This window comes from Crassostrea angulata, chromosome 10 (assembly GCF_025612915.1).
Source record: "Crassostrea angulata isolate pt1a10 chromosome 10, ASM2561291v2, whole genome shotgun sequence".
Taxonomy (NCBI): domain Eukaryota; kingdom Metazoa; phylum Mollusca; class Bivalvia; order Ostreida; family Ostreidae; genus Magallana; species Magallana angulata.
Genome location: NC_069120.1, coordinates 11,162,430 through 11,186,347, shown reverse-complemented (window position 1 = coordinate 11,186,347; position 23,918 = coordinate 11,162,430). Strand labels below are relative to the sequence as shown.

The 23,918-nt window shown below is 34.2% G+C and overlaps 2 protein-coding genes across 3 annotated transcripts; one reads left to right on the top strand and one right to left on the bottom strand.

Annotated features, from left to right (window-relative positions):
* Positions 1-3,003: 3,003 nt before the first annotated feature.
* Positions 3,004-23,534, bottom strand: LOC128166551 (exportin-2-like). Of its 2 annotated transcripts, none has more exons than XM_052831799.1 (27): positions 23,378-23,534; positions 23,136-23,227; positions 22,864-23,009; positions 22,524-22,619; positions 22,110-22,255; positions 21,899-21,989; positions 21,701-21,808; positions 21,362-21,454; positions 20,987-21,154; positions 20,472-20,601; positions 20,023-20,088; positions 19,614-19,723; positions 19,274-19,366; positions 19,008-19,092; positions 11,452-11,513; positions 11,144-11,283; positions 10,771-10,874; positions 10,434-10,531; positions 10,027-10,177; positions 9,628-9,830; positions 9,346-9,443; positions 9,131-9,216; positions 7,805-7,886; positions 6,665-6,808; positions 5,030-5,127; positions 4,110-4,243; positions 3,004-3,364 (listed from the first exon to the last, which is right to left on the bottom strand). In XM_052831799.1, exons 2-27 carry the CDS (start codon positions 23,218-23,220, stop codon positions 3,275-3,277), a joined length of 2,907 nt encoding a protein of 968 aa, XP_052687759.1. In that variant the 5' UTR covers positions 23,221-23,227; positions 23,378-23,534; the 3' UTR covers positions 3,004-3,274. The 2 variants fall into 2 exon arrangements, with proteins under 2 accessions (XP_052687759.1, XP_052687760.1); XM_052831800.1 differs by having other exon boundaries at positions 23,136-23,223; positions 23,378-23,532.
* LOC128166552 (uncharacterized) lies at positions 11,885-14,893 on the top strand. The gene is made up of 3 exons (XM_052831801.1): positions 11,885-12,273; positions 12,616-12,724; positions 13,020-14,893. Exons 1-3 carry the CDS (start codon positions 11,983-11,985, stop codon positions 14,189-14,191), a joined length of 1,572 nt encoding a protein of 523 aa, XP_052687761.1. The 5' UTR covers positions 11,885-11,982; the 3' UTR covers positions 14,192-14,893.
* Positions 23,535-23,918: the final 384 nt, after the last annotated feature.

The window sequence follows — 23,918 nt, the reverse complement described above, 5'->3', positions numbered from 1 at the left end:
ACACTACCTGAGGATGCTTCCACACAAGTTTCAGCTTTCCTGGCTGATTAGTTTCTGAGAAGAAGATTTTTAAAGATTTACTCTATATATTCCTATGTTAAACTTCGACCCCCCATTGTGGCCCCACCCTACCCCCGGGGGTCATGATTTTCACAACTTTGTATCTACACTACCTGAAGATGCTTCCACACAAGTTTCAGCTTTCCTGGCTGATTAGTTTCTGAGAAGAAGATTTTTAAAGATTTACTCTATATATTCATGTGTTAAACTTCAACCCCCCATTGTGGTCCCATCCTACCCCCGGGGGTCATGATTTTCACAACATTGTATCTACACTACCTGAGGATGCTTCCACACAAGTTTCAGCTTTCCTGGCTGATTAGTTTCTGAGAAGATTTTTAAAGATTTACTCTATATATTCCTATGTTAAACTTCGACCCCCCATTGTGGCCCCACCCTACCCCCGGGGGTCATGATTTTCACAAATTTGAATCTACACTACCTGAGGATGCTTTCACATAAGTTTCAGCCTTCCTGGTCTTATGGTTCATGAGAAGAAGATTTTTGAAAATTTCTCGAAAATTTTCATAAATTCCTGATTATCTCCCTTTGCAAAAGGGCAGGATCCTTAATTTTCAAAACTTTGAATCCCCTTAGGCTAAGGATGCTTTGTGCCAAGTTTGGTTAAAATTGGCCCAGTGGTTCTTGAGAAGATGTTGAAAATGTGTTAAGTTTACAGACAGACGGACAGACGGACGACAGACAAAATGTGATCAGAATAGCTCACTTGAGCTTTCAGCTCGGTGAGCTAAAAATGATAAGAAAAATAAAATAAATCCTTAAGTTTTGGTGGTATCGAACCCACAACCTAAAAACCCAAGTTCTATAAACTTACCTAATGTCTGGTGCTCTAACCACTAAGCCATTTCATTCACAACAAAGTGCGTTGTTATGCTATATGAGACATTGGCCACGAATTTACGGACTTGTGTTATATTACGAAAACGTTCAATTGTTGGGCTACAAAATGACATTTTAAAAGTATAGTGGGTCATCTCCACTTTTTGTTGTAGAAATCGGTTTAAATTCCATTAAACAGCATTTAGACTATGACAAAAATATGGAGCTCAGACCTACTCTATGAAAGAGATTGCATTGAAGTTATAAAAATGACATTATTTGGAGGTTTTGACACGCATACGCCAGTTTAAGGTAGCTCGCGGGTTTACCTGCTTGTGAGAAAACCTACCTTGAAAATTTGTCCACGTGATCCATAGGTTTTATAGTTTTATTTCTAAAATTTATTTAAGATTCGTCTGCGCGGTAATAATGTTATCGTGTTTCAAATACAGTGTCATTAATAAAATCAAGGAACGCCATTTCAATGAAATATATAGTAAAATGCACATTTTAACCGAGAAACGCATTACAAAACTTTGCTCCAAACTTTTAAACGATTCAGACGAAATTAATCATACTCAACACAGAAACAGAGGAGATAATTATGAATCGATTCATAAAAAAATATCAGTATGTGTTCTCGGCCAATTTTTGGCAAAAAAACTTTAAAGATTTAAAAGATTTCTCAAAACCTTATATTTTCATTACGACGTTAGCCTGACGTCATCATTTCCTTACTTCTTAGAACACCAAAATTGAAATGCATTTATTGACAAGACTAGCTGTTTAACACATTTTAGAACATGTAAATGCTTATTAGACATTATTGTGAATGTTATCAAATGCAATTAATGTAAGGCTGTAAAGATACAGAAAATTGCTATTTTTGTTTTTATGAAACTCTGAGTCAATCAATGCAAAAATAAAATGCCAGGCAACTACTGACATTATAAGTAAGTAATCGAATAAAACAGTTATCTCAGGCCAAAAGAAATTTAAGAATTTAATCGGTAGTACAAATTAAGGAAGTTATAATTGTAAAAAAAAGCGTTAAGTTAATGCATACATTCTATTTTAAAACATGACTTTAAATGGAAGAGTTCTAACGCACACTCGTTCTTTATCTTTATAAAACAAAATGTGACAATGTATGTGACATCTTTAAATTTTCAGCACTTGATATTATAAATCTTTGTATAAACAGTCATAAACCGCATAAAAGCTTTTAAAAATATTTTCTTTTATACTCCTAAATATCTCATTTGTCATTTTAAAATAAAATTATGAGTTTACTATGACGGTCAACTCTTTACGTCGATTCCTATTGTGACGTCAGCAAACCCGCGAGCTACGTTAAATTAACCTATTACATTTATTTAAAATATTTAAGGGTTACAAACCGATGTTACGTTACATATACACTGTTTTTAATTATTTTTGAAAAAATGGCAGATTTAGTGATATTTTAATTTTGCAGTATGTAATCATTCCTCATTGGCATTTTATACGCCTTGACAGTTGTTCACCCATCTTCTTCTAAAACAAAAGTAGGCAAAATCAGGGAAAGGGCATTTAACCTCTGCATCCCTAGTTATTGGTCTGAGCTTAGATTGTTTTCAATCATCTCCTGAAGCCTCATTGTTGATAAGGGGGCAAGGGTGTTGATTAAAAAATGATCTACATCAAAAGTGATTCCTGAAAATTATTTTTGAGGGCACTTGTAAATGGGCACCATCATTTGTCTGGGGTTTCATGATTGAAACAAATTTCATCAGAACAAAATCACATTAGTTTAGCATTATTGATCTTCGTTCATTTTAAGACATTTCAATATTTTATTACTGTTAAACTTGGCACCCCTCCTTGGGTCTCGCTATTGAACAGGAAGCCATGATTTGAAAAAAAAAAGAAAAAAGATTAAACATTTACAGTATCTTGCTGCAACTGCTGAGTTACTTCAATGTAAACCTTGAAAAATTGTTAAAATACTTGCACAAAGTATAAAGCTGCTTGTGGGATATTGTGGAGTCAAAATTTACACCTTTCAGCATTTTGGTATTCAAAGATTCTTTCAAGGGAAATTTGTATCTCATTCTAACTACCAGTAATCCACAAAACCCTTATTTTAATTCATAATTTATTAATAACATAACATAGCACTTTTCTTTCAATTTTTGAACCCAAAGTTTACAAAGCTTGCACAATAGATTGATATTTTGTAGTCCATGCTTTGCACAACATCTAGGACGAAGTACAAGTAAGTTCAGGTAGGAGAACAATGAACACTGAGCGATGTATCTAACAGATCAGCCTTGAGTCAAAGGGCAGCACACATATGGCCATGACATAGTCTTTTCTGAAAAGAGTATTTTTATCATGCAATGGAGACATTGGCTGCTGTGAAGTATTTCTGCAGAAAGGTCTGGGCGCCTTCTTCTAAACCACTTCGAATCAATGGAGCAATCTGCAAATATAGATAAGCAAAGGGTTTAAACAAAATCATGCCAAGACTAGATGGTAGATTTTTCTTCCTACATTAAAACCCAAATTAAACAAATTCCCATATATATACATGTTGTATTACATTGCTCCATCATCCAGTCATTCCTGGGATCTTGAACCATAATGCCTTCGAGATAGGGAAATAGGGATATATCTTATTATTTTTAATTGAGAATTGTTCTTTTGAGCAACCACAAACATACAGTGTAGAATCATTATAACAAGAGCTTGGACTTGGCTTTTGACCTCAGTCTGTGCAATCTATGCATATTTCACTCTAAACCGGCGTCATTTTAATTATGTTTTGATGCAAGAAATAGATAGTTATGTCCTACCGAAAGTCCCAGCTCTTTATAAAATGGTTCTAAGCCCTTTGTTTTCAATGTTTTGTAATACAGTGGTTGAAAAATAACCAATTTTTAGTTGGGGCATGGTAGTTCTGGTACGGCTTCAAATGTTTGACTTGAGTGCCACTTTAATCAAGAACTAAATTTACCATCAATAAAAAAGTTGAGAAATGTCAATTGTTTTTTTTTCTTGAGCAGAAATGATAGACTATGATAACTGATGATGACTATATAAAAGGACTATGAAAAAAGCTTGTTAGAATTACAAAAAAAAATCAAGACTGTCTTTGTTCTAATATTCTATTCATAAACCAGTGTCTAATGGGCTTATTTAAAGAGTGAAACAAAGAGAATACCAACCTTCCCTGGGTTTGCTGCAGAAAGTTTAGCAAGTTGTTTGGCGAGATAAACCTTGGCATCAGGCACTGACTTTGCCAATGGGTCATTTTCTTTTTTGCCAGCAAAGGCCAGTTGGGAATAAACTGTTTGGTAGCCTGCAACAATTATCATGATTTTAAGTTCTTTTACACTGAATTCTTACATGGTGATGGTCAAGCCAGGTCATGCCAAAATTTTCTTTATTCACTTAAATGTACCAGAATCTTGGCAATTTTTAATTTAATGCAAAAATCCTCCAATTGTTGCAAATTCAGCCAATCTATGTATGAACCTTTCTCATCTTGCCATAGGGGCACAAGAAAAGAATATTTTGTACATAATGGGGTTAAGCATTGCCAGAGATTGACCTTTAATGTTACCATTGCTTACCGTATATACTCGCTTATAAGTCGGTATTTTGGGAGTAGAAATTTGAATAAAAAGTAGGGGTCCGACTTATAGGCATGACATACAGTCAGAAAATGGCAACCGACTTATAGGCGAACAATACTTATAGGCGAGTATATACGGTATTTAAACAAAACAAGACTGGTGCAGTCACAGTGCAGAACATTAAGATTCAAGCAGATTAAACATGATGCCCCATGTTATGCATGAACATTCAATATAACAATACATGTACTTTATGTGATTAGGCAGCCAAAGTTATTGTCTACTACTTGTATGCAGAATCAGGACCATGGCTTGATACAATGTGAATGACCTTTCATCTTTACATGTAATTAACCTTAAACAGTGTATGTATCTAGTAAATCTCAAAGGTTAAAACAAAACCATCTTCCCCAGTTTTGATCTCTTTAGCATATAGATTTCTATTTCAAGTTTCTCATTCAGTTTATTCAGAGTTGATACAGATAGTAATTACATTGTAATACAAATACCTGGTGTGTCTTCAATCTCAATGAAGTGCTCATCGTCTGGTGTGGATTCATCTTTGGGTAGTTCAAACAGACTAACCAGTGCTTGAAGAAGTTTACACCTATAAAAATCAAAAACAAGTACTGGATATATAACTGAAGAAGACAACCCATTCTCTAACTTGACCCAAAACAAAGTGTGACAATATAACAACCATTTTAACAAGAGCTTGGACTTTCAGAGGGATGTTAAAATCTAGTTTGCTCATCAAAACAAGCTGTCAAATATTGACCTCCTTTTTTCTTATTTGCTAAGAGAAGCTCATTAATATTCATAGCCTGTCACAATCGGACATTTTTCCTACCAAGATCTGTTCTGTTGTGAGAAATCGATTATGTTCAACTGAAATATACACCTTTAGATTGAGTTGGACCAGTGTCATTGCATTCAATGTATTCATATCTATTAGCCAATGACTAGGCATTAACCATTGGTAGACCCCATCTTCATCACATAGTCTTGTCACATACTTCCCAAAGCCCAAACGCCAGTTAAAATGGCTTTATTTCTTCTCATATCATTACCAAAAATATGTTCTTTAATAATGAAGTCATTGTTGAAGTTTCTTTAAAACCTCAAATATGTTTTATAGTACATTTTACATAATTAAACTTCAATTGTATACAAAACTGACACTGAACACTATCTAAAATTTTAAAATATAAAGTAACAAGTAAATCTTCACACATAACTAAATCGAAGGAACTGGTATAAAGTAGGGATGTCAATGAGTACTCGACTATCGATCGGTAAAAACGATCATCGACTTAATTTTTTTTAGTCGATTACTCGTAATAAAGTGAATGGAATTTAAAAATATTATTTATTTGTTCTTAACACGGCAGTTTTTTGTTCTACGAATGTAGATAACAGTTTTCTGTTATCGACATGTATGATTCGTAAGTTACGCTCTTTTCTATCGATGTCCCTTGTGTATTTTTGAAGCGGCTAATAATTGATCTCTTTTGATTTACTTAAACAGACATATACCGTTACTTGAGTACAATTTGTGTTTCTTCTAAGTTGTTTATTAGATTAGATGTTTGTATAATCAAAACTTTAATCATATCAATAATTATCGTAAGGCGTTTGTTTTTGTAATCATTAATCTTTGATTGTTGATTAGGCAAGGACAATGACTTAGTACTGTGGAACAGGTCATATTTGATTTGCTTTATAAGATAATACTGAGCTCAATTATATGCAAGAGTCACGAGAAAAAAGGAAAAGGCAGAACATTTTCTAACGAATATTCAGATATAATACTTTCCAATTTATTTTAAAAATCAAATACATTTAGTATATGCTATCATAAGTTTTTAAATGTTCTTTAATTTAAGATAAGATCAATGTGGCAGTAACATTATTTGAATTAAAAAAAGACTCATAGTTTCAAATACGCTTAAATCATCGAGTACTCGACTATCACTCGACTAAAGCCTTCGATTAATCGACTAAGCCAACCGAGTAAAATTGACTTCCCTAGTATAAAGTCCTATGAGCGACTGACAAATTTTTATGTTCAGATCAATCTTGATAAGTAAATTTATACAGAAACCACACATTGAAATTTTCAGCAAAGATCCAAGTTAACTGACCAGAAAGCCTCGTAGTTCTGCAGCATGGCTGGAGCCTCGGTCAGTATGTTAGTGACGCCCACCGCACAGATCTTCTGTTCCACGTCCCCCGAGATCTTCTGTAGGTCTTGTAGATACAGCTTCTCCAAAACCATACCAAACATCCTATGAACATATACAACAATATAAATGCATACAATGTAACAAAATCTAAAGAAGGTTGTACAATATATTACAAAACCAGGCATTTGTTTCCACACTCTGTTCAGATGTTTTTAAAATACATGCATGCATATACACATAAAAATACAGAAAAAATGGATGACATATTTAAACAAGAGGCCAATTGGCCTTAACGGTCACCTGAGTAGCATGTAACCCATACACAATCTTTGTCAAGGAGTCTCATACATGCATTTAATTAATTACGGTAGGTTTCATTCTGGAGTAGAAAAATTACAAATTTGTAATGACGACCACCTCCCTGCCTGAAATCTTTCAAAAAGAACTACGAAACCTATAATTTATAAATTTGTAATGACATCCACCTCCCTGCCTGAAATCTTTCAAAAAGAACTATGAAACCTATAATTTATAAATTTGTAATGACGTCCACCTCCCTGCCTGAAATCTTTCAAAAAGAACTATGAAACCTATAATTTTGTCGAAAAAGTTAGAGATCTGGTCTACAAAATCATGAATTCAGTTTTCCTTTCAGGTGTGTGGGAGTAAAGAAGATAATTTTTTAACATTATATGCTTTAACACCTATACATCCATTTTAGACCTGCCCTAGAGTCAAAACCCATACTCCAGGGGACATGAAAATATGAAATTTCAGTAGAGGACTTCCTGGTAAACATAATTATAAGTCAGTTTTTCTATACAGATGTATGAGAAAAGAGAAGAAAATTTTAAAACCGTATATGCATTAACACTACCGGTATATTGCCCCCCCCCCCCCCCACCCTTCCATGTCCTGGACCTCGACTCAGGGGCCATGGATTTCACAATATATTTTTAAAAAATTCCATAAAAAAGAGTTTTGCCAACTGACTGGCTAGAATGAGGCACCTAAAATGTACTCCATATATTTACTACCCAATGCCCTCCTTCCATTTCACAACAAATAGCCATTAGAATTTTGTTTATTTCTAGTTACCTTGGTTGAATTCCATCAATCAGTTCTACCAACTGACTGGCTCCAAAGATGGTGGCATACAGAGAGAAGAAAACAAGCAAACCTGAAATAATGGAAAATGTGTATAACCTATACATCACACGAAAGCAGCAAGTAGTTTATAATGAATCACTGAAATTCAAAAGAAATAGATTAAATTTTGATGTGAAATTAATATGCTTGGAGAAAAAAGTTGATTGGAAATTAAAACTAGAGGTACTGTGAGCAAGCTCACAATCGATACCCCTCGCTAAGATAAAAATCATAATGCGTGTATTTTTCCAATTATAGAAAATATTGGATGAATCTATTTCACCGTCCATTTTCCTTAAATAACAACTGCTCTATTTTTTTTAAAACTGTTGGTTATAAGCAATATTTGTGTGAAGTAAGAACATTTAATGCTTCTCCATAAGAAATATAATGACCGGACACGAATTTTTCACCTTTTCTGCCAGTGACCTTGACCTTGCCAACCTGACCTTGGGTCTAGGTCATGACACACCTTTAAGTCCTAAGCAATATTTGTGTGAAGTTACAACGTCCAATAATTCTCCATAAGAAAGATATTGACCGGACACGAATTTTATACTATTTTTCCCAACGACCTTGACCTTGCCCAAATGACCTTGGATTAAGGTCATGACACACCCATGGGTCATAAGCAATATTTGTGTGAATTAAGAACTTCCAATGGTTCTCCATAAGAAATATATGGACCGGACACAAATTTTGCACTTTTTCTGCCAGTGACCTTGACCTTGCCCGATTGACTTTGGTTAAAGGTCATGACACATCCTTAGGTCATAATCAATCTTTGTTTGAAGTAAGAACTTCCAATAATTCACCATAAGAAAGATATGGACTGGACACGAATTTTGCACTTTTTCTGCCAGTGACCTTGACCTTGCCCAAATGACCTTGGGTCAAGGTCATGACACACTATTAGGTCATAATCAATCTTTGTGTGAAGTAAGAAATTTTAATAATTCTCCATAAGAAAGATATGGACTGGACACGAATTTTGCACTTTTTCTGCCAGTGACCTTGACCTTGCCCGAATGACCTTGGGTCAAGGTCATGACACACCCTTAGGTCATAAGCAATCTTTGTGTGAAGTAAGAACTTCCAATGCCTCTCCATAAGAAAGATATGGACCGGACACGATTGCACAGACAGACTGACAGACAGACGGACAAGGTGATTCCTATATACCCCCCAAAACTTCGTTTGCGGGGGGTATAAATACATTAATCTGAATATTTCCTTCAAACAGGATATGCTGTAAAGGGGAAGAAGATGTCTTACTTTTAATGTATTTTGTTGTTTTTGAACTGGATAATCTTTGGAAAAGGAGAATAAAGATCTGCTTGTGGTATGGGTCTATTACCGCTCTGAAAAATAAAGTAATGAACATCATACCGAACATCTTTCCCAATTACAGTTACACATGTAAACTAACATATCATTTCTGTTAGTAAAATTGATCAACTTTAAATATAGATGTATGCATAAAATCGGACCTCGGCATGTGCTCTAGTATGCTGTTAAGGAGATAAAATCCTTCATGATCATTTGTCTTGGAGGCTATAAGTTTCTGGAATATCCCAAGTAATCCATTCTGAAAAATTGATATACATGTACATGTTAACTAATGTAAGACATACAAGTACTTAATATGTTTGAATGGGAGTGCAATATCTCATATAAAGAAAAATTTATTAAAAAACCCACCAATATAAAGAGGCAAACACTTGTAGTACAAAGAAATGTTTGTTAGTATTTATGTAGCTGTTAATACTTACAACTTTCTCTGTCTCTATCTGTTTCCCTCCTTTCTCTATGTAGGCCTGCAGGAGACGGACCAGTGGGGGGATATTTCCTGGCCTCTCCCACAGAGCCGGCGCCATCAGGTGGGGGAAGAGAGCCATGTATGTGTCAGCCACTTTACCCTCAGGGTGGTGGTCAATCAGTAAAGACAAGATTTGAAACACATAGGGCAGAAACTCTGCAATGACAAAGTATTGGAATTTAGTGAAAAGAAATTTTTTAAGATCTTAGTTAAATTAGACAAAAAAATAGAATAAAATTCTTTTCAAACCATTTGGTACACATAAAAGATAAATACATGTATATAAAGCAAAAAGGCCATTTAAATTTATATTTATATAAATATATATTTATATGTTTCCCTAATTATGTACCTTGAACATCGGACTGAAGAATAAATGTGAATGGTTCAAACAGGACTTGTTCAAACTGTACCACCGCCCCAGGGCTGTGTTTACATGTGGTCCTGATTCCAACACAGATTGACTCAAACAGGTAGTGGTTGAAATGAGGTTTGCTGGGGTTCTGGATAAAAAAAAAGATTCAATGCAAACTCAATAAAATTTTACTGACAATCAAACAAGACATGAATAAAGTAAGATCTTTACCCTCATCATCAATATAGGGTCAAAATTCAAATGATACCCAAACAAGATAAGAAACCTTAGAGTTAGCATCTAGGGAAATAATTGGTAGGTTTCCCAATAAAATATAAGAACTTAAATATGGTACACTTTACAGAGAAATATAATTTCTGGGAAGAAGGTTAATTAGAACAGACCTTGCTGACTTGTTTAAGTTTCTCGGTGAGGAATTTCAAAAGCTGTTCCATCATAGGCAACAAATCTTCTTGTAATGTCGACATGCTTCTCATCAGTGCTAGAATTATAACACATTTAAGAATATCAGGATACATGTCCCGGCAAAAAACTCCCAAAACTTGTTAAAACACACTCTATACTTTTAATTTTGAATTTCTTTTACAAAAAACATCAGGACATGAAACAGTGTTTAAAATAGATCTAGTTTGAAAAAAAATTCATCAACAGAATTGAGTTTAATTTTCAAATGCTTATTTATTGCCGATTTTTTTTTTTTACATGGTATGAGGGATTCACCTTTCATAATGTATTCATTTTCTGCAGAGCCTGGGTGGTTCATGGCAGCTATCAAGTTGTTCATCAGATCACCTACACAACCTTTTATCAGTCCATGTGTAATGCTGAAAAATAAGGAACACGGTTCTTAGGAATTCAGCATAAAATGTACGCATCAACATTATTGTATTTCATATCGTAGGTACATATAACATAAAATGTATGATGTTATCTTTTGGGAATAAAACTTTATTTCAAAATGTAAAGCCAAATCAATCTGAATAAATATATCGTAATATATATATAATATAGACGTATTCTACTTTTCTTAAGGAGGCTGCATGGTCAAAAATTTTTTAAACCATGGAGCCACAATTTCATTATAACTACTCACACAGGTCCACTGCCATCAGGCTTTTTCACCATAAGAATCCTTTCTATAGTGTGGGCAGCGTAGGAGTGGACAACCACACTAGGGGCCTTCAAGTACAGCACAAGATTGGCCATACTGGCTACCAAAGCTTCATGCGGGATCTGTAAAATTAAACATATCTTCAAATATAGAAAATAAATTGAGCGTTTTAAACAAAAATTATGTGTAGATTTCTAGTTTTCAGAACTTAGAATTTATCTTAATGAATTGAAAAACATGTACCCATACACCTATTTTAAAGAAAAATAAAGTTGAACAAATCTTTTTACCTGATTTCTAAATATCATCAAATATTTAATGGCATCTGCTTTTAATATTGGAGTTGAGCTGACTGAAATGAAAATCAAACATGCATTAATTTGGTATTGAGAAATATATAAGGCAAATAACCAATCATGTCAAAATTTGAAAGAAACAAGAGGCCCATGGGCCACATCGCTCACCTGAGGAACAATAGGTATGATAAAATCAGGTTAATGGAGTCATAATACAAACTATCTGGACAATGTACAATAATACATGTTGATTCTGTATAAATAAAATCCATTTTTCCCCTGGATATTCTTATGTTTATAATCATTAGTCCCTTTTCTAACAGGATGATTTTATAGTCATATCATATGTTGAGTATTGCAGTTCTCAAAAAGATCCTTAACAATTGTTTCTATATGGGATATAAACGTACATTCCCCATTTCAAGAACGTGAGTTATTTCCCCTAATTGGAACTCTCCTATTGTAAAACTGCGCATGCGTTAAAATATACGTCTACTTCCGCGGGCGTTCTTGACAACTGTCAAAATGGACGTACGAACGAAAAGCTCTGCTTCGGGATACCGCTCAAGAAAGTATTGTTGTATATGTAGTAATTATAGGGGGAAAACCGTAGAGGGGCAAGTCGTCAGTCTCCACAGATTTCCAAGCGATGCAGATAAACGTAGAATATGGCTGCAGCGAGCAAGGTTAGTGCGCAAGGACTTCACCTACACCAAGAATTCGTACGTGTGTTCTTCACATTTCGTGAATGGTAGCGGCCCCTCTGCAACCCATCCTTTGCCGTCGATATTTCCGAACAAGGTGTTCAAAACTTCGGTTAGTATAAACGATAAAACATGTTTGATTCACATTCGTGGGGAGGGGGGGGGGGGGGGGGGTAAATCCAGCATATCTTGTAAGATAACGTATGTAATGAATGATTTTGAGTTTAGTGTTTGAATGATAATGTTGGAAGTTGTTATGCTTCAATAATTTAGTAATATTCCTCAATTATGTTTAAAAGTTTTTGTCATTGTTTATTTATTTTTTGAATGTATCTTATTTATTAACTATCATTGAGTGTTTTTGTGTATGTAAATTAATGTGTTAAAGGGGGGTGGGTTCAGAGATAGAGCAAACATTTGAATTAGTCAAGAGCAACATTACTTTGCAATCCAGGCACCCTCAACCACAAATGCCCCAGCTGTTCCCTTTTCTCATGAGCCAGGTGTGCAGGACAATCAGCTTCCTGAGAGTGAGGATAACCAGGATAGCCTTGAACAAACAGGTTCTACATAATTTGTGACTATTACTTAATATAACTGATATAAATTTAATGAGAAACTTAAAAATTTGCTACATATTTTTTATAATGTATTTCAAGGTGGTATGGGACAGCTCCATATTGTGATGCAATTCTTATCAGAAAAAAAAACATAATTGCATGCATGATTTTAAAAATTTTTCTTTTCTGAAAATTTTACCCAACAGTGTAGCGCAATGCGTTACATTATAATTATAAATCTATAAGTCATGAGTTTGAATCCCTTACTGATATGCAGTATATATAATTTGAATTTCAGATGACCCGTTAAAGGATTCCCTAAATATGCACGACTATCATAAAGACTGGACAACATGTGCTGGTGAAGTTCCAAAAAATAAGGAAACTCAGACTATTTTGTTAACTGTAGATTCATCAACACAGACTGATGAATCCTTTTTTAACAGCATGGCCATGAAAAAGTGTGTTTCCTCCTCTGCAGAAACACAGACTGATGGAAAGCTTTTCATTGATAAAGGGATTCAAGTTTCTAGACCTGTGTTCACCTTTGAAGATGTAGAACAGGATGACTCCAAAATTTTATTCTACACAGGTATTCCTAACAAAGAGACATTTAATGCTGTGTTTGATGAGATAAAGGATAATGCACTCGAAAGTACAACACGTGTAGGGATTTCATCTTCAAATCAAGGACGACCAAGAAGACTAAGGATTATTGACGAGTTTTTTCTTGTTCTCATGAGACTACGGCTGGGATTACTCCTAGAGGATTTATCAGACAGGTTTAATGTTAGTGTTTCAACTTGCAGCAATATTTTTAATTTATGGATTGATTTTTTGTTTGTTCAGTTGCAGCCTTTGATAATGTGGCCATCCAAAGAAACAATATATGCCACCATGCCATGTTCATTTAAGGGAAAATTTAGTAACTGCAGAGTCATATTAGACTGTACTGAAGTTTTTGTGCAAACACCTAGTTCTCTTGCTAACAAGTCATTACTCTACAGTGATTATAAATCCCATATGACATTTAAAGGACTCATAGGCATCAGCCCAGCAGGTGTTACAACATTTGTTTCAGACCTTTGGGGGGGAAGTATAAGTGACAAACAATTAACAAAGAATTGCGGAATTTTAGATTTGTGTGAAGTTGGCGATGCTATCATGGCAGATAAGGGTTTCATCATTTCAGATCTAACTACGCCAAAGGGTATTCATCTTATTATTCCCCCTTTCAAGAAAAAAAATACACAAATGTCCAGAAGTGATGTCTTACTGACTCGTGAAATAGCACATCTTAGAATACATGTTGAAAGACAAATGGAAAGAATTAAGAACTTTCATATTTTTGAAGGTGTGATGCAGTTAAGTATGGCATCTCAGTGTTCTAAAATTTGGAAAATTTGTGTTGCTTTGACAAATCTCCTTCCCCCTTTGTGTACTGTTCCAGAATATGACATTGCTTCATAGCTAAATAGTGAAAATGTGCTTGCATACAATTTAAGGTTCTTATGATAGAAAAAAATATTCCTATAACTTGTTCAATGTCTGCTTCCAATATATATAGCTATAGTTATTTGATGAGATTTTCATATTTTTTAATTGCATGTGCATAAATTCAGTCTCATTATAAAGAAGTGCATGCACACATATTGAGTACTAAGAACTCATACTTTTTGCAAAACATATTTAAAATCTTCTAATTATATTTATATATATATAAAACAATACTTCTGAATTTTTATACATTTAATGTATGACAACAGCAGGACATAGAGTTATAGGCTTAAAAGCAATGACCACCATGAAAATATTAATGTACGTATGTATCAAATCATATTCATATTCTGCCAAATCATATTCTGCCAATGAATTGTTTGTCATTAAGGTAATATTAATTCATTGACAGGTACATGTATTTGTATATCTTAATTTATAGATAAGGATTTTTGCACATATGAAAACAATTCTCATTCAAATATTTTGTACAATTGTTGTAATTGGTTTAGTACAATTGTTGTATGGTTGAAATCAAAAGAATTGTGTAGCATTGATTTTTCCATTCTGTATAATTGGCATTAAGTTTCACAAAATGAAAAAATGAAGTTTTTTTAACATTACATGTATATCAACTTGTTATTCCTTCTGCAATAAAGGAATAGAATACCTGAACTGCTATCCATTTTAAGTTCTAAAAATGTATAAACACTGGCGTCGGAGGCAAATTAAAGGGGGGGGGGGGGGGCTAGACTAATCCTCAGAAATCTTGACAAGCAAAAAAAAAAAAAAAAAAAAAAAAAAAACCTAATTCCCAAAATCATGACATTGCTAATCCATGGTGGCGGGGATACCTAGAATTCCAAAATAATTCTTACTACCAAATATTTTTTTTCCTCTAATCGTGAAATTCCTATTCCGGGGGGGGGGGGGGGGGGTTGAATATTTGAATCTTTTTAAAGTAAATTTAGGAACAATTATGTTTGCAGCGACAAAAAGTGGGGGGAGGGGGTGAACCTTCTTTTTTGCTATTTGCCTAATGGTTAGGTCTAACTTTGCAAAAGGGTGGGGGGGGGGGGGAGGGGGCCTAAGCCCTCCTAGCCCCCCGGTTCCGACGCCTATGATAATAAAACAACTGAGCAAAGGGGACTGAAGATCCATGTTGCAATTTATTTCAGAGACCTTAACAACCTCTGTGTGAATAGTTCTGGAAGCATGCTTTTCAGATAAAAATCATTCAGTCTATTTAAACATTTCAACCAGAATGATTCATCAAAATATATTCTTTCTACAGAGAGTGGTGGCTTCAGTGTCCATATTACAAAATCACACCATTGTTTATTACAAATTGCCATTTGACCTTGTACCTGAAAATAATAATTATGGTTTGTTTTTAGTTTTAAATTTTGATTTTCATCAAGTGAACAACAAAATTCAGAATCAAGTCCACATTCAGCTGGTGAAAGGATTCGCCATCTGTCTGATGCTGGACATTTAATTTCTAGCAGACCAATCTCACCAGTTGGTAATGTAACAATACCATCAGGACTACAACCTAGATGAGGGTATTTTGGATTAACAATAAGTCCTGACTGACTCACTATATATGAAGGATATAGTTTACAATAAAATCTCCTAGCAGCAGGCTCGTGTTCAATTCCCCACCTGACAAATTTGTTGGTGGGAAAGGAAACATCATACAAAAAGCATTTCAATAAATTTTGGGGGTCAGTTTCTGGCCTTAGCTTACAAATTTTTCCAAAATTTGAACTTGTCAACCTTCCTTTCCTGCATTCAAACCAGTTCTGACTTTTGTTTTGACCCTTTGTAAGTTTTTCAATTTTGGCACAATCAGCATCTGACACAGAGAGAGACTCAAAATATTTGCACAAATCACTTTGTACTTGTGAATTACACATATCTACACTATCATGATACATAAATAAAATATTATGAAGCAATGGTATATTTTCCTCAGTACCATCTTTTTTCTTTGCAAAATATGTAAGCCAGCCTGCTTTAGATTTTTTTTCAACAAGAGTTTTTCTAAATCTTTCTACGTTGAATGTTGTTGATGCTATGATGCTGTTAGTTGCAGATTTGCTGGTTTTATTTTCTAGAACTGATGAACAGCCAAATGAAAACTTTTTGAATTTTATTTCACTGCACTTTTTTGGACTAAGTTTTCTTTTCCTTGGGTTGTTCCACACACATTGTGTTGACGTACATGAAAGAAGACCACTTTTCTTTTTTTCAGCAATGTCAGCAATTGTATAAAGTAATGCAGAAATGTGGTTGCACGCCTCACCAAAACTGTGATTTAATGATAATAGAAAAATATATCTGTAATTATTTATTTAAAAATAACTTCACACTTTTCATGAGTTATATCTAAAGTGAAACAAGTACTTCATAGAAACACAAAGATTAAGTTTTTAAGTTTTTTCCCCATCTTTTTTTTATTTAATTTTTTTTTTTGGTAATTAAGATATTGATTATATGTATTACACTCGGACCAGTGCCAAGAGTATGTCAATTTTTTTCTTTTCACTCTATATATCATTGAAAACCAACGTTTTTTAAAGATTCGTTAAAAAATAACCCCTTAATTAATTTTGAAAAAATTGGATTGACCAATTCAAAATATAAAGTTCTCTTTTTTTTTTTTTGGCATCATATTTATTGCAAAAGATATACAGTATAATAGAGTCTTTAAAAAATATCTTTGTGTTGTGTTTGAAATATCATAATTTACAAATGAGTTGTCAAAAAACTATTTCAACTTTTGTCAAAAAGTGCAAATTGAATCTAATTAAATCAATAAAAAATTATTCAAAATCTGACAAAAAATAACAACAAAAACCCTTTTAAATATGTCTTGTTTCAATGAAATGTATAGGGAAAAAGGAAAAGTGTACATACTTCTGGCACGATAGTGTACACAATTACAATTAACATACCCTGCTGTACAGGTGCAATGTGCAGCAAACACATTGCCTGTAACCTTTGACAAAAATGTTGACACATCATAGTCAGGACGCTTGCTCATGTCAGCTGATGGGAATGATGGTATAACTTTACAACGTATGGCACAATGAGAACTTTCATTATTGATAGGGTTGTATTCCACCGAATGGACATGTTTATCTTCAAGGAACACTTTTGATTTAAGTTGACGTTTAGTGTTCATTTTGATTACAAGATAATTATAAATATCTTTCTCTGAAAAATCGGGAATGTTAGTAAAATCTGATGACCAGTTAGACAGAGTGCGGATATCGGGTATAGGTTCTCCATCTGAAAAAGTTGACGACTTGGAGTTTTTCTCAGACTGATTGTTTTGCCCTTGGACAGCCGTTAGTTTAAGAATAATAACGCCGCGTGCTCTTTCGACAAGTTCCTTTTTGCTACCTGATATTATTTGATTATTCTCTCTCAAAAATTCTCTTAGTTTTGCGATCGTCCAGTCATTAAATAGCGTTAATTCGGCGGAGGCGTCCATAACAACATACGTTGTAGTCAGCGGAAGTTACGCTAACAAAGAAGAGTTCCAATTTTATAAGGGAAATAACTCACGTTCTTGAAGTGGGGAATAAACTCTGAACCTTCTTATGAGGCCAAAGAATTGTCCTGGGGCCAAAATCTTAACAATTATAAAGAATCATCTGGCTGATTAATTTCTGAGAAGAAGATTTTTAAAGATTTACCATATATATTCCTTTGTTAAACTTTGGCCCCCCATTGTGGCCCACCCTACCCCTGGGGATCATGATTTTCACAACTTTGAATTTACACTACCTGAGGACGCTTCCACACAAGTTTAAGCTTTCCTGGCTGATTAGTTTCTGAGAAGAAGATTTTTAAAGATTTACTCTATATATTCCTATGTAAAACTTTGACCTTCCATTTTGGCCCCACCCTACCCTTGGGGGTCATGATTTTCACAACTTTGTATCTACACTACCTGAGGATGCTTTCACACAAGTGTCAGCTTTCCTGGCTGATTAGTTTCTGAGAAGAAGATTTTTAAAGATTTACTCTATATATTCCTATGTAAAACTTCGTTCCCCCATTGTGGCCCCTCCCTGCCCCCGGGGGTCATGATTTTCACAACTATGAATCTACACTACCTGAGGATGCTTTCACACAAGTTTCAGCTTTCCTGGCTGATTAGTTTTTGAGAAGAAGATTTTTAAAGATTTACTCTATATATTCCTATGTAAAACTTCGTTCCCCCCATTGTGGCCCCACCCTACCCCCGGGGATCATGATTTTCACAAATTAGAATCTACACTACCTGATGATGCTTCCACACAAGTTTCAGCTTTCCTGGTCTTATGGTTCATGAGAAGAAGATTTTTGAAAATTTCTCGAAAATTTTCATTAATTCCTAATTATCTCCCTTTGCAAAAGGGCGTGATCCTTAATTTTCACAAATTTAAATCCCCTTAGGCTAAGGATGCTTTGTGCTAAGTTTGGTTGAAATTGGCCCAGTGGTTCTTGAGAAGATGTTGAAAATGTGAAAAGTTTACAGACAGACGGACGGACAGACGGACAGACAGACAGACAGACGGACGACAGACAAAATGTGATCAGAATAGCTCACTTGAGCTTTCAGCTCAGGTGAGCTAAAAAAACTCCACAAATTTAATAATCTCAGTTTAAATATGACAGTTTTCTATTCAGATATGTCCTGAACATTTACCATACTGGCCATTCTTTAAAAATTTTTAGAACGCTTTTTAAATGCTTGTAAAAGCATTAAATGCCTGCTCCCAGTAAAACTTACCATCAGGATTTTGAATATCTGGTAGAATGTGAGCTTGGTAAAAATCAGTCACATTTACAAGGGTGCTTGTTTGTGTTATCCCATGCTGAAATGTTTGTTTAACAAATTTCAGTTTAATAAGTTTATCATATTTGATTAATTTTCAAAAATTCCACTAACTATGAGTAAAATTAAAGTAAATCAGTAATGTTAAAGAGAGAGAGAGAGAGAGAAAGAGAGAGAGAGAGAGAGAGAGAGAGAGAGAGAGAGAGAGAGAGAGATCCTACCTTTTGTGTTTGAGCCTTTGCTGCTAATGATGTCACTAAGTACACAGCCACATCTTTGGCTTTCCAGTTTTGTGCAGGGTTACTAGAATACTCCTTGAAGGAAACATTTTAAACAATTATAGATAGATGAAAATTGCAAATGTACTTCAAATTAAATAAGAAATAATGTATGAAATGTGCCCATTTAAATCCTGCTAATACAGTATTTTTTTTAATTTTCTAATCAAACATAATTATTAAACTTTCAGCTTTTAAAAAAATATTTCTTATTTTCTGTTACTGTTGAAGGCATAACAACATGACTGGTTGTTATAGATACTGCATGGATGATAATCGATACCTGTAGCAATCCCTGGACATACTGGGAGAAGTTCTGAATGACCGGCCCCTCAAACGACTTACAGAGGGCCTGTACAAGGTCACAGGCCGCCCGTCTCCTGGTGTCCACATCTATAAAATATACAGCACTCATTGGTAAATATCCACAAATAGTCATGTTGTATCTACATACTGTACATTCATGGACAGCCATTTACTGACAAAGTCACACTGTTTATCCTATGGCAATTCTTATTTGATGTAAGCAGGAAAAAGACATTATTGTCAAAAATTATATAAATCAAAAAATCAGATACACACTTACCTGTATTACAGAACGATCATTTAAGAGTGGAAAGAGTATAAATATACATGTAGCAATATTGTACAAAAATAACATTAAAAAGTATGAGCATGTCTCTGTGCATTACCTGATCCTTCAATGTCTCTCCTGATGTACTCCTCCGGGTTATCCTCAAACAGCTCCTCATCAGCATCTGTAACAGTCAGGGAATAGAAAATAATATACAATAAAACACATTTATCATGAACACGCTTATAATGAATTGACACTTACAGCGAAGTGATTTTCATTCCCCAAGTCTGTATTTCATGTTGTAAACTTGACGAATATCACGAATTCCGCTCATAACGAAGTAAAATCACCTGTCTCGTGCACTTCGTTATAAGCGTGTTTTACTGTATATATTTTGTATATGTAGGAAATATGAAATAACCTTATCAAAAAATGTAAGCATTACAATGTTCAGTGAATTTCATATCATAAAATATATACAATAAGAAATATTCTTTAAATTGTGTAGAATGTATAAAACTACAATGAGAAATGGAAGCATTAAAATGTTTAGGAAATTCTTACCTCTGAACTGCATGTTTGGAACAATGACTTTTTCACAGATACTGGCAAGAGTAGCAGGGTCTTCAAAGAGGTGTTTGTACGACGGACGCTCGGCAACAGAAGCCAGAAACTGGATAGCATTGCTCACCAGCTACAACAGTCGAATAAAAGTCTAGATTCAATCTAAATCAAAGCTCTTCACTCTACTAGAATGACTTCATAATACATATAATGGTCTGAGAACTTGTTCCTTACATCCTTACAATTTATCACTTCAGTCCTATTAAGGTACATGTATATATGGATACAGTTAAACATGGTTAGTTAACATGATCATCATAATTATTAAATTAATTTTCAAAATGGCAAATCATTTACTAAGCATTCAATTACATTACATCTGATCACAAAAGAAAGTTAGGTTTATGATAAATCAAAATTGTTCATCCCTTTCACTTTGTAATAAGCATATTTTACACTGTATTGAGACCTACTAACAATGTCGAGTGACAGTTTTACTTAATCATTTCACTTACATCGTCGTACTTCACTTGTAGTCCAGTCGAGATCAGGAGATTCCAGATGGCGGTGACAAAAGCGGGTAACTGAGGAGAGAACTCTTCGTCGTACTTCTGAGCATAGAGTGCCACATTGTCACAGATCTGAGACTTCACTTGCTCTAACAGGCCAGCTTCTTCCTCGTCCTGTACAAAAAAGTGAAATTACTTAGTCAAAATAGTGTATACAACTAAAGATCACCCTGCAAAGCTCCTGATAAGGATAGAAAGAATAGTTAATGTATCCTGTGGCATTACAGTTCAAAATAAATATTCTGTATATAGTGTACTTTATTTACATGTATGGGGTATCATATACATTGCAGAATACACTGCGTAGCATAGAGTGCTTACTTGTGTCTGTAGAATTTTGTTGTCAGCACTCAACAGTGTCAGAAAATGGGTCATCCATATGCTCATGTTGTCTTCAAAATGTTCTGGCAAATCCTAAATTAGACAATACATGTAGTTACATGTATACCAGTGAATGTTATCAACTAGTTAAATGGGCCTTTGAATAATAATTTTGCATTTGATATTAATTGGTTTCTTTTTTAACTTGATACAGGCTTTATAATATTGGTGTGAACAGTAGCAACTCCCTAGGGAGTTCCGTGTATTACAGCATTTGTTTCACATTATATAGGTTGTTATGTTTATTTATTACCTAATAACCCACGTAAAAACACATACCTGAAAATTTAGACTGTAGAATATTTTGCAAATAAGGACAATGGAGCTGAATATAACTTTTAGAGCACTGGGGTCAGAGGCATGCTTTGTTGCCAAGTCCATTGTTGCCTACAAATAGAAGAATATGAGTATTTGTATCTAAACAAATTATAAACTCTTAACAGCTAACAGTGTAAATACTTTGTACCATGGTCTTACATTGAAGAGCTCAGTGAAAGGCTTTGCAAAATTTTCCAGGACAAATTTGATTTCCTCCCAGAGTTTTTGAGATTTGAATTCATGTCGATATCTGAAATCAAACAATGTTCAAAAGCTTATTATTGCAGGAAAACAGATAAAAAGAAATGCACATGATTATTTTAGTCATTTTAGGCTACCAGTAATCTCTATCTGTCTTTTCTATATTCACCTTTTAAACAAAGAATGGGCTGTATGCAGAATTCCATTGATAACATAGAAGTCCCCGGTCTGAAATTTCTCAACCATTTCCATGATGAGATTTGGCCATTTGTCTGGGAAGTCTTCTCTTCCTATTATGCTGATAGCATCACTCAACTGTTGTAAATCAATGAAAACAAAATATAAGGTCATGTATAGACAACATGATGATGTAAACAAGAAACACATTGGTACAAATGCTGCCTCAAATATTCTTTATAACCTATCACAGTCAGACAATCAAATAAAATAATCATTGAGATAATGATCATCACTATTCTTGAGAGCAATTCTATTAAGGTGGAACAATTTCAAATAGTGAAAAGAAACATCAACTGAAGTTTGAAGTTGAAGGGAATTAATTCAGAAATTTGAACCTACTTACCTGTTTTTGTATTTGCTCTGGACTTTTTAACATCAATCCCACAATCTGCTGTTTGATGGTGTTTCGGTCATTGTCATGAATCTTGTCAGTATCAGTCTTCACGCAACAACAAAAAAATAATGTAAACAAGACACAGACTCTGTAAATATCACTCACTGCTGCATGGTATCAAATATATGAAAGAGTGAGAAACATATTTTACATGAACCAAAGCAATCATCTTCGCTAGCAAAGGGTTTTCGATCTGCTTCTCTTTTTCCTAACTTGCGAGGAAAAATGGATTGTAGACCCTTGACCAACAAAGAAGACATTAAGAAGTGAAGCAAGATTCAATACATACCACTCTCCAGTTGCGTTTGATAAAATTTTTGAATGTGACCGCTGCACTGACACGAATGTGGGGCTCAACTCCATCTCTGTCTAACAGGGTTAGGAGAAGAAGTCCATAGTTCTGATTTCCCTCTACTGACTCCAGAAACTGCTCAGCTGCCATAAAAACACAAGAAGCTCTATATCATATCTGGATTTCAAAAAAGTCTGATTTGAGCAGATTAGGTTAATGAGCTCTTATAGACATAACTATACATTCAATCACAATCATTATCAGTGTACCTTGCTTTCTCACAGATATGTCTGGAGAAAGTGTCTGTTGTAAATATCCTGCCAAGGCCTGCAAGTTGGCGTCAGATACTTCCATTCTCTGTCTACAATAAAGACATTTCCTTACAAAAAGTATCTAAACATTTCTATTTTTCTACGCGTGTTCTTTACCTTATTTACACAAAAACATTACCGAAGAGTAAATATCTTTTGTTTTAATCAGCTGTTAACATGAAAATGCTTCAGTTTCTTACCTTATTTATAGTATATCCATACAATGTAAATGTGTAAGAATTCTAATAATGAAATAAATTAGTTAATTTTCAAAAAATGTCTTCAAAAACTTCCTATTTCTTGATTCAAAAATATCACGTTGTTCAAACTGAAAAATCAGGCGCAAATTCGAATGAAATTGCTCTTCAGAGTTATGGATGATTTTGGACTAAAAATCTGTGGAACCCGAACGTACACACGTTTTTGGTTAACCCGTTCAAGAAACTATTCGGCAATATAATAAAGTTAATGATGTCAGATGTTAAATTAACAAGAAATATTTGTACTTTATGCGTGATGCATTTAATATAAGAAATTCTATGTACTTATTATATTTGTAAACTGTATGTATAACTTGTGCGACATGTGGTTTTTGTCAATAAATTAAATTGAATTGAATAATAAAGTAGAAAATAAAAAAAAAAAAAATAAAAAAAAACCGATAAAATTTGAAAACAATAACGCTGAAAAGCAAGACATTATTTGGTAGTCTCTAATGTATTCAAATAATTCTAACACAGT

Excerpts from the sequence above, each read along its gene's own strand:
- LOC128166552 (XM_052831801.1), top strand. The coding sequence starts at position 11,983 with ATGGACGTACGAACGAAAAGCTCTGCTTCGGGATACCGCTCAAGAAAG. Across the intron at positions 12,274-12,615 it reads ACAAGGTGTTCAAAACTTCG|GCACCCTCAACCACAAATGC; the intron begins GTTAGTATAAAC and ends TTTGCAATCCAG. Across the intron at positions 12,725-13,019 it reads GGATAGCCTTGAACAAACAG|ATGACCCGTTAAAGGATTCC; the intron begins GTTCTACATAAT and ends TTTGAATTTCAG.
- LOC128166551 (XM_052831799.1), bottom strand. The coding sequence starts at position 23,220 with ATGGAAGTATCTGACGCCAACTTGCAGGCCTTGGCAGGATATTTACAA. Across the intron at positions 21,809-21,898 it reads CTTTCACTGAGCTCTTCAAT|GCAACAATGGACTTGGCAAC; the intron begins GTAAGACCATGG and ends TTCTATTTGTAG. Across the intron at positions 3,365-4,109 it reads CTGCAGCAAACCCAGGGAAG|ATTGCTCCATTGATTCGAAG; the intron begins GTTGGTATTCTC and ends CTATATTTGCAG.